This window comes from Benincasa hispida, chromosome 12 (assembly GCF_009727055.1).
Source record: "Benincasa hispida cultivar B227 chromosome 12, ASM972705v1, whole genome shotgun sequence".
Taxonomy (NCBI): Eukaryota; Viridiplantae; Streptophyta; class Magnoliopsida; order Cucurbitales; family Cucurbitaceae; genus Benincasa; species Benincasa hispida.
The window spans coordinates 65872922-65897198 of record NC_052360.1 but is presented as its reverse complement, the minus strand read 5'-3'; the positions used below and the strand labels follow the sequence as shown (position 1 = coordinate 65897198).

The window sequence follows — 24277 nt, the reverse complement described above, 5'->3', positions numbered from 1 at the left end:
ATTCTCTTTCATACCTTTAGCCATAATATTAAATTTCCGTCGATATGTCTATATTTCCAGGCATTCGATATTGGCATGAGAAATAAATCGATGTTTTTATTATAGTTTAGAAACATCCACCAAATATGAAAAAATAAGTAACAATATGTCAATAATATTAATATAATATAAATGATCTAGGTTAACTTATTTAAAAATTATAAAATATNTTTTATAATTTCTTAAAAGAAATATCATCGAAAGTGACATTTTAGTGATATTTCTAACAACATTTCTGTGAAATCAAGAACTCTATGTTTCCATGGAAATAGACATTTTAAACCCAGCGAGGAACTATTCTTTTTATTTTTATTTTTATTTTTAAAAAAAAACAAAAAACAAAAAACAGTGAAGAACGGTTTGATTATGGATTAAATTAAAATTTTGAAAATAGTAAATAATTGAGCAGCTGCTTGGCAATTATTAAAAATAAAACACAGAGATGAGTAAGCAAAATGCTTCACATGGAGATGTAATTTTAACGAAATCCCCACAGTTTCCTCTTTCATTCTTCTTCTGCAACATCCCACCAAGTGCCGTACCGCCATTTTAACTCGACTTCATCTTCAACCTCTCTCTCTCCCTCTCTCTTTCTCTCACCCTCCAATGGGTTCTCTCAACCCTATCCTCTCTCTCTCCACCTTAACCCTCTTCCTTTCCCTCCTCTCCGCCGCCGCAGACGACGCCGCTGTCATCCAGAAGCTCGCCGCCGCCGTCTCCCCGACCCCCACCGGCTGGTCCACCAACACCCCTTTCTGCAGCTGGAAAGAAATCCGCTGCGACTCTTCAAACAGAGTCACCTCCATTAACTTAGCTTCCAAATCTCTCTCCGGCGTCCTTCCTTCCGATCTCAACTCCCTCTCTCAGCTCACTTCTCTCTCTCTTCAACGCAACTCCTTCACCGGTCCAATCCCTTCCTTTGCTAATCTCTCTTTCCTTCAATCTCTTTATCTCGACAACAATAATTTCTCCTCTGTTTCTCCTGGTGCCTTCCAAGGCCTTACTAGCTTGCAGATTCTGAGTCTGACCCAGAATGTTAATCTTGCTTCTTGGTCCATTCCGACTGAGTTGACTCAGGCTTCTAGTTTGGTTAGTTTCTATGCTGGCAATGCCAACCTTGTTGGGTCTTTGCCGGATTTCTTCGATTCCTTTTCTAGTTTGCAGGAGCTTCGTCTTTCTTACAACAATCTTACTGGCGTTTTGCCCAAATCTCTCGGTGGATCTGGGATTAAGAGCTTGTGGTTGAACAATCAGCTAATTGGGTTGTCGGGTTCTATTGATTTGTTATCGTCTATGACTCAATTAGCTCAGGTTTGGCTTCAGAAGAATCAGTTCACAGGGCAGATTCCAGACTTTTCCAAGTGTGAAAGTTTGTTTGATCTTCAGCTTCGTGATAATCAGTTTACTGGGATTGTTCCTCCTTCTCTTATGAGCCTTTCTAGCTTGTCGAATGTTAGTTTGGATAACAATAAGCTTCAGGGGCCATTGCCTGTGTTTGATTCAAGAGTTCAGGCGACTTTTAGTAGTGTCAATAGGTTTTGTAAGACGACGCCAGGGCCGTGTGATGCTCAGGTTTCGGTGCTTCTTGCGGTTGCCGGGGCGTTTGGGTACCCGATTTCGCTGGCAGATGCTTGGGAAGGAAATAATGCTTGCCAGGATTGGAGCTTTGTGGTTTGTACTGTAGGGAAGGTTACTACTGTTAACTTCGCAAAGCAGCATTTGGTGGGAGTGATCTCTCCTGCATTTGGAAACTTGACGAGTTTGAAGAATTTGTATTTGAATGACAATAATTTGGTTGGCGAGATACCGGAGAGTTTGACGATGTTGTCACAACTTCAGAATCTCGATGTTTCGAACAACAATTTGAGTGGACAGATACCTAAGTTTGCTACAACAGTTCGCTTGATCACGAAGGGTAATCCTTTGCTTGGGACTAGTTTGAGCCCTGGAAATGGAGGACATGATGGTGGAGCTGGAGGTGGAAAGATTGATTCCAATGGCACCAACATTGATGGGAAAACTTCAGGATCTTCCAATGGATCCTCCGTTTCAGCTGGTGTGATTGTTGGTGTTGTCATTGCTGTCGTTGTTTTTGTTGCTATTTTTCTGTTTGTTGGCTTCAAATGTTATGTAAGCAACAGGCATAAGAAGTTTGGGAAAGTGAATAATCCTGAAAATGGCAAGGAGATTGTGAAGAGTGATGCAGGGAGTGGCTTGAACGGTTATGCTGGAGTTCCAAGTGAGCTGCAAAGCCAGAGTAGTGAGGATTTTAGCAATGATATTAATGTTTTCGAGGGCGGAAATGTGGCCATCTCGATACAAGTTTTGAAGCAGGTGACGAACAACTTTAGTGAGGATAATGTGTTGGGAAGGGGAGGATTTGGAGTTGTATACAAAGGAGAGTTACATGATGGTACTAAAATTGCTGTGAAAAGGATGGAATCTGGGGCAATGGGTACCAAAGGAATGAGTGAGTTTCAAGCGGAAATTGCTGTGCTTACCAAAGTTAGGCATAGACATTTGGTTGCTCTTTTGGGTTATTGCATCAATGGCAATGAGAGGTTATTGGTATATGAGTACATGCCTCAAGGGACATTGACTCAACATTTGTTTGATTGGCAAGAGAATGGTTATCCTCCTCTTACTTGGAAGCAAAGAATTACAATTGCTTTAGATGTGGCAAGAGGAGTAGAATATCTACATAGCTTAGCCCAACAAAGTTTCATTCATAGAGACTTGAAACCTTCTAATATACTTCTTAGTGATGACATGAGAGCTAAGGTTGCTGATTTTGGTTTGGTTCGAAATGCACCCGACGGAAAATACTCTGTAGAAACTCGATTGGCCGGAACGTTTGGCTATCTTGCTCCCGAATATGCAGGTAATTAAACAACGCCTTCGCCTGTTCTATTAAACTTAATTGCTTAATTTATAATCATGAGGTAATTTAGCATGGTTTCATAATAGGATATCCGATCAAATAGGTTATAGTTTAACTTGAGTCTAGTGCTAATTTAACGATGGACTCTTGTGTGCAATTGCAAAGCTTTTATTTAGTTTGTGGTAGGCATTGTTAGTCTATGTGAACTGAACTTCAATGACATGCAATTATTTGTTTTCGTTTCAATCTTGTTTTAACAGCAACAGGAAGGGTGACGACGAAAGTCGATGTATATGCATTTGGAGTAGTTTTGATGGAAATCATCACAGGTCGAAAAGCATTGGATGACACAATGCCGGACGAGCGATCTCATCTGGTCACATGGTTCCGAAGAGTGTTGATCATGAAAGAGAACATTCCAAAAGCGATCGATCAAGCTCTCAACCCAGACGAGGAGAGCATGGAGAGCATATTAAAGGTGGCAGAGTTAGCAGGACACTGCACAGCTCGCGAGCCACATCAAAGACCTGACATGGGCCACGCTGTCAACATCCTTGGCCCTCTCGTCGAGCAATGGAAACCTACGAGCCAACACGAAGAAGAAACGGATGGGATCGATCTGCACATGAGCCTACCTCAAGCTCTTCAAAGATGGCAAGCAAATGAAGGAACATCCACAATGATGTTCAGTGACATTTCTTACTCCCAGACCCACACAAGCATTCCTTCAAAACCTTCAGGATTTGCTGACACATTTGACTCCATGGATTGCAGATAGACCAAAGGGAACAAAAACAAGATACCAAAATATCTCATAGAGCTGTTTGTTTTAGTGGATGTCACTGTTTTTAGTGCAATTCATTTGTCTCTTTGTTTGCTTCATTCTTTTATTAATGCCTAACGATGGAATTTTGCTGCATGTTCTTGGATTTTTAAGCCATTTCACTTTGTATGATAAGTATATATATATCTATATATAAATATACTCCTTACCTTTTAAATCAAATTCATTCCTTTTCTGGAGTCGAATTTGACCACAATCTTATGTAGTTCTTACAAATTTTTTTAAATGCTAAATATTTTATAATATAATTGTAAGAAATTTTTATTAATTGCACTATTAACTAATGTGATTACCTCAAATCCCTAAGGGCCCATTTGGTATGTAACTCAATTCTATTTTACGTTTTTCAGATTCACTTAATTCAACAAATATATGTTTGGTTGACAGTTTGCATTTTGTTTTCAAAAATTGGGATTCTGTGATCCAAATTGAAAACATTTTTTTTATGTTTTCAGTATATCTAGATTTTTAATTCAAAATTAAATGCAAAATTATATTGAAAATGTTAAAAGCAATGACAATTATATTATTTCATGTTAAAAACTCAATTGTTTTTGTTAAATTTAAAATATGCAATATATTATGTATATTATATGATATTACGAAATAGTAATTATACAAATTTTTTAACATAAAACACATTCGAAATGAATTAGTAACATTTATATTCAACCTAGTATTTACTAAGTAGTTAAATATATTTTCAATCACATTTTAAAAATTTGTTTAACCTGAAATTTAATTTATAAATTTGCTACCAAACACATATTTGAAAACATAAAATACAATTTCGTTTTCATTAAATTCTTTGTTTTCAAATTTCAGTTTTTAAATTGTGTACCAAACATGTCCTAATCAATCAAAAAATTTAGCTTATGGGTCATGGAAATGTGATATTAATTGAGGAGGAAATGACATCTCAACCATCCGAACGTAAAACGTCTTCTCGATATTAGTTAAATCACTAATCAACTCAAAAGTTTAGACTTATAGATTATAGTAAATTTAATTACATCAATAATTCAATGTATCATGTCGACGAAAAAAAATTATAAACTAGTTTACAAGTAATATTTGGATCAATACAAGTTTGATTAAGTAAATTTATGATTTTAGATTATTGGTAAGAAAAGTTTGAAATATGTGTATTGAAGTTGATCTTTGATCTTTGCTTCATAACATACAGCTTGTGCTAGTTAGGTTTAGCCTTTGAACCAATGATTCTTCCAGGCTGTGAAAGGTGACAAAGAGAGCTTGGGATTCTTTAAAGGCCAGCAAAACACTTCACATGTCTTTTTCTAAGCAACTATAAAATGAGTTGTAACAAAGCTGGAAGAAAGAGAAAAAGAGAGAATGTTGATTGTATTTTTTTCCCCTTAAATACTACTTTTATCCATATATTGTATTTGGTATTTTAGTTCTTGTATTTAAAATATTCGTTTTAACTTTTGTACTTTTAATTTTTGTTAATTTTGGTTTCCATATTTTTAAAATGCTTTTAAAAATAAAAAATATATAGATCAAATAAAATTTTTAAACTGTGGTTTCAGAATTGCATTTCTGGTTTCCATATTTTGAAATTTGTTTAATTTTAGTCTTTACATTTTCAATTATTTAATTTTAATCCCTGAATTTTCAATAATACTAAATTTAGTCCTTTAAGATAAATCTTTACCAAAATTGATTAAATAATAATTTTCATATAATAAAATAAAATATGTCAATATATTTTTGAAATTTATAGTAAAAACATAGAAAAAATCTAAGTACAAAAAATAAAATTGAAAATATAAAAACTAAAAGGATATTTTATTTTGAGTGAAGTTTTGTGGGGTGGGAAAAAAAGGGACTTGCTTTTTTGGTAATGAATGCACATGGGGCTCTTTGCAAATATTTGAAACTACGTGTCTCTCTTTCTTTGGGCATTTTTAGAGATTATTTATAGCTTTTTGGGTGCTTTTGATAATTATGAATTACGTGTCTTCAAGGCTATGGAATTTTTTAATTCATTCTATTAATTCTCTACTTTCTTTTGCTTTCTATTTTAAGGATAACGATTTTTAACTGGTTTTTTACTCTTCAATCTCTTGGTTTAAATTTCATTCAACTATCAACTTCATCAATGTTGTTCGTGTTTAATTCAATTTTGATTAATACAAATTTCAAAACTTTCGATTTTAGTCCCTTCGTATCAGGGTTTAAGATGTGGATGTTAATGGAAATATCGAGATCTTAATTTTATGAAAATTTCGATTGAAATATCGATAAAATATCATTTTCGGTAGATATTTTTGGAAACATCATAAAAACAAAACATAAATTTAAATTAGTAATTTAGCATTTTGTGATTTTTAAACATTTTGTTGCTTAATTTTTTTTATTTTTTTCTAGTAGATTTTTCTTCGATTTTTAAACAAAACATAAAAACTGAATCTCTACAAGAGGAGCCCCGATCCACTTATAACAACAAATAAAAACTTCACACCAAACATCCAAACTAATCACTTGGAGAAGATGCAATGTAGTACCATAAACACACATATTACACTTGCGTCAAACATGATAAATAATAACATACCAAGCAACTCTCCAGATCAAATTGAGTTGTGTATCCCGATGTGAGATTCTATGGGAACACATTCCCCAGAAAAGTATGTCCTCCCAAACAACCTCACTAAAAAAGACATTAAGAAAAATAAATGATCTTTCGACCCAATTCAATTAGTTCACTGAACACAGTCACTCAGAATATTAAAACATCATCTACTAATACATTCTCACATTTGTAATTGATTCCGAACAACAAATTGAAAATATTGCCTCGAAACTAAATGTGAGACTAGTCCAAGATACTACAGGAAGCCTAACTAGTCACCAAAAACACACTAAAATGATGAGGGAATTAGGTTAATTACACTATCCTCCTCCTGACCTACTTCCATCACAATTTGTTGATAGAAAGTTGATATAGTTGAAAATATTGTGGATTTGAAGAGATAGATCAAAGATGATTAGATATATGTTAATTGGTTTGGTTTGTTCAAGGGTGTGTCAGATAATGAGTACCTTGAAAACCACATTTTTTACCAACCATCGTTATCGGAGATCCGACCAAGATTAGCAATAAATAGCTTTGATTCACTTAACACTTGAAATGTTAAGACTTTTTTGTCTATACCAAAATAAATAAATAAAAACCTACAAATAATACCCACGAATACATTACAAATAATATGTTTTCACAGATTTCTTTAATATTATATTTCATCTAATTTTCTTTTAAGTTAATAGAGTTTTTTTTTTTTTTTTTAAGTACAACAACGGTATAATGAAAATGGAAGATTAAACTGAAAACTATGTCAATTACTTTTGATCATTTTACTTTTAAGTTAGAAAATTAAACTTTTGACTCGTATGAATGGTGATTTCTTGCCTGTTTTCCTATTTTTTGAATTATGTTTGGATTAGCTACTATTAAATTATGTTCTAAATTTATATTAAGTGGTGAAATAATTATGAGTTTTCATCCCTTTCTCAAATATCCATAACTTGTATTTGAATGTCAGACTACTTTTGTTAGTTTTTTAAACCACTTTTATAAGTTTTTTTAATATATATATATATTTCATGTGCCCTGCTTTAAAAGTTTTTTGAAACTACGTTTAAAATTTTTTTAGCCAAAATTTATTATAATAATAGAAGTGACATAAATTGAAGAAGATATACACAATAACTTTATCGAGTACATTACTTAAAAAATAAAAATAAAAAAGAACTAATTCCTACCGGTGAGACAATAATTTATTTAGTTCATAATTCAACTGCCACCTCCATGTGCCCTGCTTTTCCCACAAAATCATTTGATTACACAAAAGTTTGTTATATTTCTTTTTTATTTTCTAATTTTGTTTTTGGGCAAATGCATAAAAGTTTATTCGAATCCATAATTTCTATTACACACAACATCAATGAATTATTTCTTACTTAATTCGGTAGTTATAAACTAAGTTTATATCATCCGAATTTCATATTTAAAATAATATTAAGAAAATACTTTTCTATGCTATCAATTTTCTTCTTAATTAAATTTCTATTCAATGCATATCATGAAATTTAAATGAGAAATGATAGTCAACATGAGCCTAGTTTAGTAGTAATTAAAAATTAATGAAGTTTCTATTTTTTTTTTCCTTTGGAGTTGGAATGATTCTACATTATTTTTGTGGTGTTGAAAAAATGATATATATATAAAAGGATATTATGATAGTTAAAAGGTATTGTTTTTGTGTGAACAAATGCCTTTTAAATGTTAAAAATTCGTTCATCGTGCCTTAAGCTTTAAGCCTCACATCTCACTCCTTATGCCTTAGGTCTCGTGCATGCTTTATGCCATAAGCTTTATGTGTTATACTTCATGTCTTATGCCTCAGTTAGTCTCATATCCTATGCGGCTATGCCCCAACCTAAGCGCAACCTAGATATGTTGGATCTTGATATTTGAAATTATTAATATCGTAATAAATATATCATTACATGGTTGATAATGTAATCTGCGTTTGTTTCTTCTTCTATGAATTTGATAGAAAGACGACCTACTTAAATTCACTGAGCATATCTCTTTGGACTTTGGAGTGCCTTGTGCTTCATGCACTCTAGCTTTGCACTTCTTCTAGAACTTTTCTCTTGCTTGATCATCAAAGAAAATTGTTCTGACCTCCTATAGAGGTGGAGAATTGTTATATATTGGATCTCTATTTTATAGATCTTGACTTGTTGCTTATTGTCTCAATAGTTAGTGTGTCAATCGTCTCTTCGAGTCCCAACTCCTTAACAATCGGGTCACAAAACCCATACCAACTCTCAAAATTAGGTTATAGATTTCTGTTGAGATTTATGTCCTAAACTCGTAGTCAGTAAATTTGTGAACAAATTTTCTATATAAATAGAATGTTATTTATCTTTAATAAATAATCTTTATTGATTTAATCACATATTTCAAATCTAATAAACTAAGATCCGATATTATTTTAATGTAGTTTGAATAGTATGTGGCTGACATACAAGTGAATTATGTTCAAGTAATAACCTAAAAGGTTTAGAGTATATGAACAAAGTTAGGTGTCTTATCCTAGTAACATTATGGATTCGACCCACTTTATAATTGTTGCAAACGATTTGATTCAAATCATTCATGTGGAGACATATGAGTGAGAATATCCTATGTAGTGGTATTGTATAAGACCGGATCGTGAAATATATAATCTGTCGTTATAACACCATTAACTGAAGAAATTAATATTTCAAATGATTACCATGGAACTAAATCTAAATCCTGGGTGAGTTATGAACTCCTGCTCAGGAGGGTCATGATCTTTTGACCTATTGATTCTAACAATTGATTGCAGAGTTGATCATTCGGACCTTTCAATTCATAGATGTGGATCTCGGACCTATGAATGGGGATATTCTCGAAACTCACAAAGAAAAAAGGAAGTGAGTTAGACAAAAAGAGAAGAAACTTGGACAAAAAACAAGTAACTTGGACAAAAAGAAACGTTTGTATGGGTGAGAGTGGCCCTGGTTGCCAACTTGATATAAGCCTACCATCTTGGGGACGATACCAAGTAGGGAGGTGGAAACATAGCCTCACCAGATATAATTCACTCGTTCCCTCCTTTAAGGTAAATAGATAGATTATTCCCTTAAGTGCTAACTCTAGGACTTGAACAATGAGGCCTTACCCTCTTACTGGGTCGAGAGAGATTTTGTTTATTATTGGACCATAAATAGATTGTTCATTAGAAGATCAGTAGTACTTAAGAAACAAGAAGTAACTGCAAGAGTAAAATTGTAATTTGAACCCGTTGTAGTTACGGACAACCTATGAAAGATTGACTTATAGGAAATGATTAAAAATCAATGGACACATAAATATTCTATAGTTTATAAGAGTGCAATTATGGGTTTATAGTGGAGTGCCCCATAGTAATTAATTAATGTTGATTAATTTAATTAAAGAGTTTAATTAATTAATCTCGTATCATTGGAGCTTATAACTGTAGGTTCATAAGATCTATCTACTAGCTCATAACAGGATTAACCAAGGATTTAGGTATTGTAAATTTGAAGTGGTCAAATTATTGTTTAAGGGAATTTATTGTCTACGATACAATTTAATATAATGTATATAAATACATTATCATATATAGTTTACTTAAATTAGATTCAAAATTAATACTCTATAATATGAAAGAATAATATTTGAGGTTCAAATATTGAATAATATGAATTGGTTCATATCGAACCTATATAGTAAATTTAATGTGAATGAGATTCATATTAAATTATAGGTTATGAGAGAGAATGATATTTGAATATGATTTAAATATTAAATTAATTAAATATGTGATATTTAATTAAAAATTAAATAAATGTTAATCTGATTAATTATTTATTTATATTAAATTAGATCTAATTTAAATTCTAAATTAATAGATTAATCAGTTAACTCCCATGCATTGCAGGGGAATGGTTAATAGGATGAGGGGACACGTTTTATTTTGGATCCTATAAGACTAAGAGATACAAAATATCTCTCTCCCACTCGTAAAATGAAAAAAAAATCATAACTCTTTTTTTTTTTTTTTTTTTTTTTTTTGCCTTCCCCTTCTCCAAGAACACTAAAGCTCTCATAAGCTTCCTTGTTCCAAAGAGAATAATAGAGAAGATCGGTGGTCGTGTCTTGCTTGTGGTTTGATCGTGCAGTGAATCTAAAAGATTGGGACAAGATCTTTGAGAATTGGTTCTACAAAGGTTGTAATTCATCTTCCCTAATTAATTACAGTATAAAGCATGTTTAACCTAATTTTTTGTGTTTCTGTTTTGTAATTTTTTTGTAATAAAATTGGAACAAAATGATAAATCGTTTTCGTATTGAGATTAAATCCCTTCAATTTCATCTTTAGTTGTCAAAATCATTTATGAGTATGACCAATAAAGATAATTCTTGTTAAAATTAAAGAGAACCCCACAAATGGCCCCAAATGTAGATACTAAACAACGGATCAACTTTAAATTTATATATTGGATAGTTAAACTTATCCTACAATACAAATAGACATGTGCCCTAATGTGGCGTCAAACCACTCACATTCTAACACTTAAGTTTGCATTAGGTTTATGAATACCTTTGAAATAGTAGAAAAAGTATTATATATTGATGTATATTTAGGATTGTCACATTTCGTTGCTTATAAAGAAGTCTTGTTTTGTAAGCTAGGGAATTATTTTTCTCATTAATGCAGTCTAAGAATCTACTAGGATTCTCGATCATTATATACATCATGATTATAATGAATCCTTATAGGCTTGACTAGATATTTAAACTCATTGATTCAAGACTATGATTGATTCTTATAAGGACTAGTCTCTTTAAATATGGTCGATTCTTATAGTAATTGGTTGTACTAGGCATTAAGGAATAACCTCCTCAAGCCACAATTGACCTTAGGCTTTTGATGATGAAGATCAACCTTGGGCTTCAAACTTTCCTTGAGAGTCTAGCCTCTTGCTCATTTCACAAGTTATTTCTCACTTTGGTGGTGTCTTGTGATCATGACCTAAAGCTTTGAACCTCATACGTTAGCCCTCATGCACAAATCTTTCATCTTTATGTTTAACGTTTCAAGTCCCAGGCTTTAGGTAACATATGTTTTTATATTGTAGATTTCATGCCTTCTCATGCGTTAGACCTCATACCTCATATCGTATACTTGATGCTTTATGCCTTAGGCCTCAAGCTTTATGTCTTGGACCTCATGTCTTCGGTCCTATGTCTTGGGATTCATGCCTTATGCTTTAGTCTCATTCTTTATGTCTTAGCCTTATGTCCTGTGTCTTAAGCTTTATGTTTATTGTCTTAGCCTCATACCTTGTGTGTTAAGTCTTATGTTTATTATCTTAGCCTCATGCCCTATGCCTTGGCCTAAGGCTCAACCTTGAGCTATTCATAAAACTCGGCTCTTTAGGCCATAGTTGATTCAACAGATTTCGGTTGAATATATATTTCAAAGTGATTTTTAACTATTTAATTGTTGTTCCCAAACAAGATATAAATATAATGTTAATAAAAGTGTAATTTACTAAAAGTGAGTATAACTCAACGATAATTATCATGTACTACCTTTCTTAAAGTTTAAGGTTTAAATCCTTATATCCAAATTTGTTTTACTAAAACAAAAGTTTGTGAACTAACAAATTTTTTATGATGCAATTTACTTGTTGAAAATATTTTGAAATTAAAGTCAAATTCTAACCATTTAGAAGTAGGGGTTGTTTAGCTATATTTCTTATAATATATATCTTTGTATTGAATGAGAAGAATACTAATCTTTTTCAAAAATTTTCCGTTGTTTAAATATCTAATAATTTTTATTCAATCTGAACATAGTGAATAGATAAGACACTAATTATCATTATAAAGATCAACGACTCGATCTCTATATATTATATAATTAAAAAAAGATATAATTTGATTACGTGTTTTCTATGTGTAAACTTAAAATACTAATGGACAAGAAACATATATGGGAATATTATTGTTGTTATTTTTGAGTTGACACTCAAACTATATTATATGACAATCATTACTATAGTGGAAATTAGAATAAGGTGTGAAATGTTCCATGTGGGTTTAAAGTTGAAAAGCGGAATATGGTGACATTTAAAAAGGTGAGGTTACGCGTACCGGTGATATGTAGTTAGTTGAGAGTGGTTGTAGTGTACATGTGATGCCGATGAATACGCAAATTCCCTACTTTATTTATTCTCTTTTTTCATTATTTCTAATCTCATTTAGTAATCATTTCGTATTTGTTTTATTTGTTTATAAAAAATAAATTTATTTTCTTTCATTTTTTTACAATCATTTATATCTTTCTAAATATAATTGCTGAATACTTAACCAAATTTCAAAAATAGAAACAATTTTTTAGAAGCTATTTTTTTTTTCAAATTTTGACTTGGTTTTTTAAACTATTGGTAAAAAGTATATAACAAATAAATAAATTTGAATGTAAAAATAGTGTTTATAGCCTTAATTTTCGAAAATAAAAAACAAACAACGAAATGGTTTAGTTATCAAATGGGACCTAAGTTAATTTACCAATTTGGATCTTTATGATTTAGGGTTTAATTTTAATGAGGTCGATTTTTTCATATATCCTCTATGTTTTACTACATTGAGCATGTCATTAGTTTCAAGATATATGAGTTGATGTTGTTTACTTAGATTATTGTGTTAGGTATTCAAATTATATCGAATGTTCACTGTCCCTATATAATTATCTTAAATATAATTTTTTTCTTATTTATGTTAAAGATTGTAAATAAATATTTGAAAAAGGCTCTAGATTATCTTAACATTTGGACATTTGTTACTTTACTAAAGAAATATTTAGGATATCTAGAATTCAAAAAAGGGGTGAGTGAGTAAAGGCGACTCAAAGGACTATATATGTTTTGAAAAAAGTCACTGTTGATTAAGAAATTTCGATCAATCACAAATTATCATGTCATTAATTTAAATTATTCTTAACTGGTCTAGTCAAACTATGCCACGTGACGATTAGACTTGAAGTTAGGTTAGCTCGGGACTTACTAAAATGGATTAGACAACATTTAAATAGACCTATTAAAATAGATTGGATCAAGCCCAAGCCTAAAAGTTGAGTTCAAATTCAACCAAGCCCAAGCTCGTATAGGGTCTCTTGAATTTGAATTTGAAGTTAGAGCCTTTAGTTAGAAGCCAGGGGATCAAGAGAATTCTTAAATTCAAAATTCAGAAGATTTAAAGATTAGAAAACTTCAACAAATTGATCGTCTCTCCACCACCTACCAAGTGAAAATTTATCTCCCTAATTTGAGAAGAAACTCATCAGCCTTCAGATCAACGTCAACATTGAAGAGAAAGTATAAGAGAATTATAAATTAGAGACTATAATGCTACTACAAATCAATAAAACCAAATTTATTTGTACTAATTAAATTTTCTTGTTGAAATCGTATAGGAACCATCACTAAATTAAAGGAAGAAAGATTTGTACTTCTAAATTATGTGGTTTAGAAATTATAATTATATCAACTTGAATTATAAATGACTAAATTAATTTAGACTCCTCGATTTCATTTAAAATCATCTCACAATTGCCTAAATAAAATTATTCTTATAAACTTCAACCAATATAGCAAGAAAAAATGTCATACAATTTTGTCTAAATAATCTATATTATCTAAATGGGGCTCAGGAAATTTTTTTTTATTTCCCCTTTTGTCCCTTTTATTTGATGATTATAGGATTATATTAGATAATTAAATTATAAGCATTAAACAATGTATTAAATTCAAAATAATATATTGCTAAGATCCATTTTTACGTTGAAAAATTTGACTTCAATTTTGAATCAAAATATTTAGTTCGCATTAATATTTTAAATTTAATAGATAATTGAATCTATATAAATAAATATAAAAAAATAATGTTGTACAAAAAAAAAAATATATAAAAGATATTATTTTAGCTACTAGACCATGAGTATGATTTTAAACAAATAAAAAAACGGAACGTTGTGGTTTAAATTAAGAGTGGGTAATCAAATTTATCCCAATAAAAAATATTTTTTTAATCATTAAAAACTTAACATGATAAAAAAAAAAGGTAGATAATCAAATCAGTCCAAATAAAAATAAGAAAAATATCTTTTATATTAAATAGTTAATAAAATTAATTTGAATAAAAAAAAAGTTTAAATTAGAGTTTTAAATTTTGCACATAATCAAATCTATCCAAATCAAATAAATAAATAAATAAATTGTTAATTACCAAATAACGAATACGGAAGTTTTAACAAAAAAAAAAATTGAGAAGAAAAGTCGTTGATTTAAATTAAAGGTTGTAATTAAGTGCATAATAAAATTATCCAAATCAAAATTTAAAAAATATATATTTTTAATAGTTAAATAATTAATTAGATTGATTTAAATTAAAGTTTGAAATTAATAATTAAATTGATTCATTAAATAAAATAAAAGCGCAATATTTAACTAAGGGCATAATTTGATTCATGTATGAAAGTAAGAATTTTAGTTAAATTTTACTTTTAATAAAACTTAGTTTGGGTTATTGATTGGCTGTTTTAAAAACGAAACTTCAACAGGGAGTGTAAATTAATTCAAATAGAAAAAAAAAAATTAGGATAAAAAATGCAAACCTCCAAAAATCTATAATATTCACCCATTTCAATCCGTTGGTTTAACCTTTTAAATATTTAATTTTGAAAATAAATCATTTTTTAATTTTAAAATAAAAAATAAAAAATATTTAATTATGAGAATAAATTATTTTTTAATTTAATATAATGGATAAAAATATTTATAAACGGTTCAAGTTTAGCTTAATATGAAGTTGTCTAGTCTGAGTTTTGTTTTTTTTAGAAACTTTATTGCTGTATATAATTAGAGCGATATTATTGCTTTTATCTTTAATTATGAATTAACATAAAATTGTTCCTTGTAAATCATAAAATTGATAAATTATATTTACGCTGAAATTTGAATAGGAAAAATGTATGTAGCCCACAATATTAGCAATAAATTTATTTGAAGGGAGAAATGTACGTGACCCATAATATTAGCAATGAATTTATTATTATCAACAAAATTATATTGATTCATTGAATACAATTAAAAGCAGGATAATTGATCAATTTAAAGATTTCCAAATATTAAGATTAAAATTGAGGATCATATATATATATATATAACTCATTAAGGCATTAACCAACCAATTTATCTAAAAAACAACTAATTTATTTGGATTGAATCCACTCAACCAGATATAGCTATTGATCTTGAGTTAGGTAGACAGATTTATTTATTTATTTATATATTTATTTATTTATTTATTTTGAAAGGGTAGATAATAACATCTGAAATAATGGAATTCTTTAAATAACATTAACTATCATGTTATCAACCACAACCCAAATCTAGGTATAGAATTGAACTATACTAATTTTAACATCTCAAAAAGGTTTTGCAACGACTTTAATCCTATTAGTCCTCGCTTATGTATACAAAATACAAACTTATGTATTTAATATTCAAATAATTCTATTACATCAATGATACATTTTTACAACAATAAACATTATGAGGTAGTGGATACTTCAATGAACTTACCTAAGATTGTAGGATGTGACAAGTTGCATTTAAAGACTAACAAAATTTTACTAGAAGAGAAAATAGAGAAAGTGTTCATTGTTATATAAAGCTTGAGACAAAAATTGGATGGCTTCCAGAAAAAAAATGGCTTGACAATGTGTTGTTTATGGAAACTTTGGTTAGTTGTGAACTTCCATAGTACTAATGAAGACTTTATTTATTTAGGTATGAACTTCTTATGTCTCCTTCATGTCTTCCATAATTAAGATTTTTTATTTACTTTTTATATTTATTAGGTATATTTTTCTCACTTAATATATCAATCCTATATTATTTAACAATAAAACAAATAAAAAATATAATAAAAATATATATTTATCACAATAATTTAGTTAATTTATGTATTAAATAAAAATGTTCTTTTTACTAATTTGGTAATCCTAAAATTATTTTTAAACGAATATGAGAACCCAAAATCATTTTAAAGACATACAAAAACCAATTTTAAAATTGTAGAATCAAACATCAATATGATAGTACCTAAATTTACTACTTTAACCAACACTCCCAAACATACACTTAATTAATTTACATATATACCTTTAAAAGATTAAATGTTCAAATTTTCTCAAGTTAGGAGGGTTTTTAGTACAAATGACCCGTTTTAGAAAGAAATCTGACCTTATTTTTAAAAAGTATGTTTTATTCATCTTCTGCTTACGTCATATCAATGTAAAATTAATAAAATGGAACATCGTACTTGCGAGTTGGGATCTCACTCTTGTTCCATTGGTTTTTCGATTTTTTTTTCACTCCTCACTCACTCTATTTTCTTTTACTCTAACTCCTCTTGTTTCTTTGAATTTAGATTTTATCGTTCCTCATTCCTATTTTTTCTCTTTCACTATTTGCTCTACAAATAAAATGTTTAAAAAAATACATTTAAAATGAGACATATTTTATTTTAGTACTAAAATTTTAATCAACTATGTAATTTATCTCAAGTTATGAGAAATAAAATATAGAAGAATCTAGAATGAACACTAACATAATGCTTATACTATGTGAATCTGGAAGTCACATATTCAATTACCGGTTAAATATATTGTGGAGGAAAAAAAAAGGAAAAAAAACATGAAAATTTTGTATTGATGACCTATTTTTTGGGCCCAAAATGTCAAATGACCCATTTTTTAAAAATAAAGTCAATTGACCATCTGCTGACATCATCGCCATACTAGATTACGTAAATGCCGTCACCTCTTTGTCTTCTTACCTTTTTACTGAAAATCAACCAAACTAAAAATTCTTCAAAGGTAATAGCTTCGTATCGCTCATAAGCTCTGGACGGTCTCGCTGCTTTTGAAATCCATCATTTGAGCTTGCAAAATCTTCTACTACCTTTGACAAATCGAATCTGATCGATAAGTAATTTCAATCTGTGCTGATTATGTCCTAAACTGATCGATAATGGAGAAGTAGTGAGTCGTTCTGGGGTTTAGAAATATCGTGAACCTATAATTTTTTTTTTTTTTTTTTTCGATGTGTTCTGAGGTTGAAAACGAGTAAAAATAGAGAATGTGGGTGAGATAAGTAAGAGTGAAATCGACAAGAGCGATACTAGAGAGAGCGAGACCAGAACTAGAGAGAGCGATACCAGAGAGAGCAACACCAGAAAATGGCACCAAAGAGAGTGATACCAGAGAGAGTGACACCAGAAAGAACGACACCAGAAAGAGAGGGACACTAACAAGACAATGTCTAGTGAGAATGGTTCTAGTAAGACTTAAACAAAATATTGTATTTACAATTTTTTTCTGAATGAATTATTGATTAAATCTTTATTTCATACAAGAGTGATTTAAGATGCCAACATGTTTCAAAATACCTATAATTGACCAATTTCCCGGCCAAGTAACGAGCATGGCCCACATTTGCTAATGAGAACAAGACTGTGAAGGAGAAGCTTACCCCACGACAGTTAGAGATGTTCAAGAGAACAATTTTTGGGTAATTTTTAGACATTGACATGGTGTTCAACAGCCCAATTATCCACCATATGTTGTTGAGAGAAGTGAAAAGCATGAGAGCTGACTCAATGAGATTCTCTGTTGGTGGAAAGGTCTACACATTTTCGAAGTATGATTTTTTGTTGATGACTGGTTTATGGCGATCCCTTACGCGAGTTGATCAGAATGAGGAGTCCTCATATGAACTTGCAGTCGAGTATTTTGGTAATCGAGTGACGAAGGACACATTACATATCAGTCAACTAGAAGAAAGATACAAGGAGTTGGAGTTCAAAGATGATGAGGATGCTGTGAAGATCACCTTAGTGTACTACACGAAGGTTGCAATTATGAGAAAGAACAAGTAGAAAAGTGTAGTGGAACTTAGACGATTTAAGGATGTTCAGAACAGAGAGTATTACAACTGTCTAAACTGGGGTACCATTATTTGGGAGAGGACACTCAATGCCCTAAAGACTGTATTAAATGATAAGATTAATTTATACAGAACGAAGGTGAAAGGAAATAAAAATTATGTCGCGAAGTACTCTTTGCATGGATTTCCACAAGCGTTCCAGGTAAATGTGCTTAACATAATAATCGTGTTGTTTGATTTAATATTACTATTGTTCTTAACATATGTTAAATCTTATTTAGGTATGGATGTACGAGATCCTAGCAGTATCGATAGCTGGGAACATTTGTCACACCCCACTCCAGATTACCCTCTTAACCTTGATTGAATGGTGACTACAGCAGTTACCAACCCTTTGTTGGCACTAACTACCTATCTAACCTGTTAGATTTTGCTCAAACCCTGAATATGTACATTTCATCAATATACGAACAAATTAACTTAGAACTTAACACATTTACATTACAGGGTTTTATAGCATTGTTCATACATGAATATTACAACTTAGTGAGCCTCATCTAGAATACTAGTCCCTATCTGATTGACACATGTGTACTAACTAATACAGGTCTTTAATTAAGCTTCCTTCAACCTGATCCTTTGAGTGGTAGAGCAGTGGGAACTGACCGCTACCTAAAAGGAAAACATTTGAAAACATGAGCTAGAAGCCCAGTGAGTGACTAATATTTAAAGCATAACTTTCATACATAAATTTGATATTAAAACTGAAAGGTTAAACTGAAAACATAAACTTGGCAACTATTATTTATGTCATCATCAACATCACATAGCACTTTTCTTACTTTGCTAGACTATGCCCTTAGTCTATTAGTCTAGAGTGGCCCTTTTGCTCATTCTTTATCATTCCTTACTACATTACTACTTAACTGGGAAGGAACCCTTTTGTTCACTTCCAAAAACATAATTTACATCCTTAGTTGAGAGAGAACCTTTACCCAATGCCTCAACGTCAATCTATAGCCAGTGTGGAGTGATCTCAACACTACCAATAACAACTTTTCTTACATTCATGTGATTCTAGTTTAAGTACCGTCATACCTTAGGTACTACTGCTCAGATACCTTCTCCGTGTACTTCAGTAACGAGTTGCTCGGATACCTTCTCCATGTCCTTCAATATTGAGCTATTCAAATTCTAAGACAAAGCTTCAGTACCTTCTCATCTAGTCCTTCAGTACTGAGCTATTCAAACCTAGGACTAAGCTTCAGTACCTTCTCATCTAGTCCTTCAGTACTGAGCTATTCAATCCTAGGACTAAGCTTCAATACCTTCTCATCTAGTCCTTCAGTACTGAGCTACTCACACTGAACTTGCTTATTCTTATCTCTTAATGACTTAGTTGCCCAAAAGCTTTCTATACTAACGCATCCTTTTGTTCATTGAAAATCATAGCATAAACATAATATTAATGTGAGATGCGTTTTCTGGTAACTATTTTGTCATAAATAGCTTTTAGTAAACATACATTGCTAGACATTAATAAGCATTAATAATTTACTAAAAACATTTAAAGCATTTAGAGTCACTCACAGCTCGTCGGGGCTTTTAACGGTTTATATGCCTCTTCTAGCTCCTCTAGGCCTGAAAGGACATAATCCTCAGTTAGATTCCTTAGAATTCTCAGCAAAATGCTTCATGTAGCTCGCTTACTAATGGAACTTTCACCAACAAAACAACATTACTAGTAAGATGATCATCATGAGCGAGATCATCCTCATGAGCGAGATCATCCTCATGAGCGAGATCATCCTCATAAGCGAGATTTACCACTTCTAGTGAGATTTGTGACTTTCCAGCGAGATTTGTGACTTCTAGTGAGATTTGTGACTTTCCAGCGAGATTTGTGACTTTCCAGCAAGATTTGTGACTTCTAGCGAGATTCAGCGCAAAACCAGCGAGATTTGTGACTTCTAGCGAGATCCACCTCTTCTTTAATTCACTCTCTCTCTCGTTCATTTTCTTATCTCGCCCTCGCTCTCGCTCTCGCTCACTATGGTGAGCTGCTTGCTTATTCTTCCCAAGCAGCTGCCTGTTTATGCACCGATTCTCTATTTCAACTTCAAAAATTCATAACTCAAAATCCAGAACTCTTTTTAAGAAACTTTATTCTACAAACTTGTTTAGAATTGAGTTAATTTCTTACCTTAAAATCTCGAATCCAAATTCCTTGTGGCTTGAAGCTTCCAATCTTCACTCCAAGCCCTGATTAATCCGAGAATCTGCCCCTTCTGCAAATTCTTCACTTTTTGTTCTCCTCCTCATGAGATCTTTCTTCGAAAAAACAACCTCAAAATTTAGGTTCTCCCAGCTTTCAAATGGCTCTGATCTCACTTAATTTGCTCAAGTCGTTTGCGAAAACCGAGCTTTTGAAGTTCCTCTTCCTTTTATACTTCTTGCTGCCTCCCCTGCTCAATGGTCAAACCGCCACCTCATCCAGCACTTAGTGCTTCCGACCAATTCCAATTAATGAGTTTCTTTAATTAATTTGTTTTTCCTTCCCTTCCTTCATAACCCACATTACGCCTTTTCCTCATAATATAAATTTAACGTGCATCGAGTTTCAACGCCTTGCATACATCGCATACTCCATCGTCTAACGCCTAACGCCTATCGTCTATCGTCTAGCACCTAACGTCCATCGTCTAGCGCCCAACGTCTATCGTCCATCGTCTAGTGCCCAATGTCTATCGGATAGTGCTTGTCGTGCAGCTCATCGTCTAGTGCTAATGCCGATCGTGCAGTGCCAATTTCCCATCAGTTAGCGCTATCGTCCAAAGTATAGTGCTATTGTTTAGTGAGATCCTTCGTATCGTCTAGCGCATCGTTCAGCTCCGCGCAATTACTACACGATCGCCTACCACATCGCTTAGCTCTTCTGCACATTTATTATACGATCGCCCAGCGCCTGCCTACATGATCGCCTACCTCATCGTGTAGTGCCATTCACTTACTAGACGATCGCATACCCAATCATATAGCGTCGCTCATCTGCTACACGATCGTCCAGCGCCTTTGCTCGCACACACTTGAGGCTGCCGCAAGCCTTATCAATGCATTATGCCTTTCAACCCATGCGTTCATCCTTAGTACCAATGCATAGTTTATCCTTGCCTTCAACACTTAACCTTTACAAGCCTTGGTTGCTACACACGTAACCCCATGTGTCCACACCTCTCCATCAACGCATGCCTACACTTTGCTTCCATACTTAGCCAATATTCACTTGTTATATTATCTAAAAATCACCCTTGACTAAGTATTTCTAACACTTAGAATTTTCTTCCTCCATCTACCTACTTTCTTTATCTCATTTCATAATTTTACTTAACATGTTTATTACTCACTTATGTAGGAAAAATGGAGTACGGGGTTTACAACATTGCTGAGCGAAGGAGCAAAGTGGCTTTGCCTCGTATATTACGATGGTCATGCTCCCACTCAGTGTCCTTCAAAGTACTCGAGAGAGACATATTCGAGTCTAACAATGTAAGTCTACTTTATGCATAATATTCTTATTTGATTGTTAAATTGATATTAACCATTTGTTGGGGTTGATGCCCTAAATCTTGTAGGGTCCTATAGTTTGTAAACATTGTATGAACAAACTCTTTATGTGATTAATAAAATATATGATATTTTAATCACTTTGTCTATAAAATATGTGATATTTTAGTTGCATTAACCACAAACCAATAAACTAACATCCAAGGTTATCTTTGTAACTTAAACGTGTATGTGGAGATATACGGGTGGATCATGTTTAAGTGATAACCTAAATGGTCTGTAGTATATGGATAAGTTGGGTACCTTATCTTGGTGACACTATAAGTATGACCCGCTTTGTAGGTGTTACAAGTGTTGTAAAGTGCTACAAATGATCTAATCTTAATCGTTCATGTATTAGACATGCGGAGATATTCTATACAAAGGAGTTTTATAACTGAACCACGAAATGTTTAGTCTCATTATATAACACCGTTCATAATAGAGACTTACATTTCACTAAGATGACCATAGGTAACATGATCTGAATCCTAAATGAATTATGAACTCCTGCCTATGAGGGCGGTCCTTTGATTTGTATGGGTGAGAGTGGCCAAATTGCCGACTCAACAAGCCTACCATTTTGGAGATTCGTCTGATTGAGAAGTTGGGAACACAGTTACACAAGATGGAATTAACTCCTTCCTCGAAGTAGGGATAAGTAGATAAATTACTCTCTTAAGGGCTGATTCCGGATCTTGAACAAAGTGGCACCACACCCTCTCCTGGCCCGAGAAGGGTTTAGTCATAGTAGAACTATGATATATTGTTCATTAGAGGGATCAATAGTACTTAAGGAGTTAGATGTCACTACAAGGGAAAAACGATAATTTGGCCTAGCTGTACTTACAAGCAATTTGTGAAGGGTCATCGTATGTTAATTGGTTATATCCAATGGATACATAAATATATTTGTAGTGCGAAGAGTGTAACTGTCGGTCTTCAGTGGAGTGCCCAATAGTCAACAGTGAAGGATCTCTTACCGAAGATTCCATGAGCATGTTCGGATCACTTCCAATTTCATAGTGACCAAAGTTTTTTTTTTTTTATTGTTTTTTTTATTGTTTTTTTTATACAACTATTACAATTCAAACACATAGTTATGCAAACAAACAGTGATTACGGCATGCTTTGAACACGAAATAACAAGGGAAAGTTCCATATCAAGTTGAAGATGTCTAAACTTTAGACTCAAGCAGCGGAAGACCTCTACCCGATCAACCAACGCCTAACAAATTCGTCGACCTAACAGCAAGCACGAACAACCATAAACACACGATTATGGGGACGATACACCAGAAAGAGTCCAAGGTATTCTCAGAGTGGAACCAAAGTGGGTCTTTGGTGATTTTGGTAGAGATAGGAGGAAGAATGATCGTGTAGGCGCATAAACAAGTGGGAGAGAACAGAAGTTATCGCATACAAAAATGCTTATCGCTTAGCAAGAAACTAACACGATCATCAGTAATCGATTGAACTTTACTAAACGAGTGCGTTTTAGAATAATCAATAAGTGAGGTCAGACACCGCATCTCGAGGATTATCAGCTGCTGATAAAAGCAGCGAAGAGCTCATGCTTTATAAGTAGCAGAAAACCGTCAGGTTAGGAAGCTTAATTGATCCCGTGTTAGGACTTAGTGTGATCGTTTAGCGCCGTTAGGTAGGCGTCGTTTAGACGCCCGAGTATTCGATCATTTAGGCGCTGAGCAATTATCGCATAGGCTCCAAGTTTAGAAAAAACAATCGATTACTTTTCACAACAAAATTGCAACACCTTCGAGTCTTTTTTCGAATATCGAAACTCTCAAAATGAACAAATTCATTTTATTCATTCGAGTCTTAAATAACCGACGTTGTTCCCCGCACTAACTGGCACGCCGAGAGATATTTTAGGTTAATTATCATATAATTAACTAATTAAATAATTAATAAATATAATCATATTATATTTTTACCCTATAGTCTGATATCACATATCTACTATAGTAATTTCTCCTCTACTTGATATAAATCATATTTATATCTAATTTCCTCCAAAATAATGTATCTCATGCATTTAGCCAATTATATCATATATAATTAACCAGTCCAATTACATCATATATAATCAAACTTCCTCTTATCAATTTAAATATTTCAAATTAACCTAAACACTAATTCTCGACTTTATCCAAGCTACCCAGGGGACTTAATGGACCTGTGGCTTGAAGCTTCAACGGTTCATGAATAGCTAACTAAACTCTTTAGTCACGAGATCCATCACCCGTTAACTGTCAGACATTCCACTAAAGACCAATAGCTGAACT

At 32.2% G+C, this 24277-nt stretch overlaps 1 protein-coding gene across 1 annotated transcript; it reads left to right on the top strand.

Moving 5' to 3' along the window:
* Positions 1–468: 468 nt before the first annotated feature.
* On the top strand, positions 469–3901 carry LOC120067230 (receptor-like kinase TMK4). The gene is made up of 2 exons (XM_039018756.1): positions 469–2920; positions 3181–3901. The coding sequence occupies exons 1-2, from the start codon at positions 646–648 to the stop codon at positions 3696–3698; spliced, it is 2793 nt and encodes a 930-aa protein (XP_038874684.1). The 5' UTR covers positions 469–645; the 3' UTR covers positions 3699–3901.
* Positions 3902–24277: the final 20376 nt, after the last annotated feature.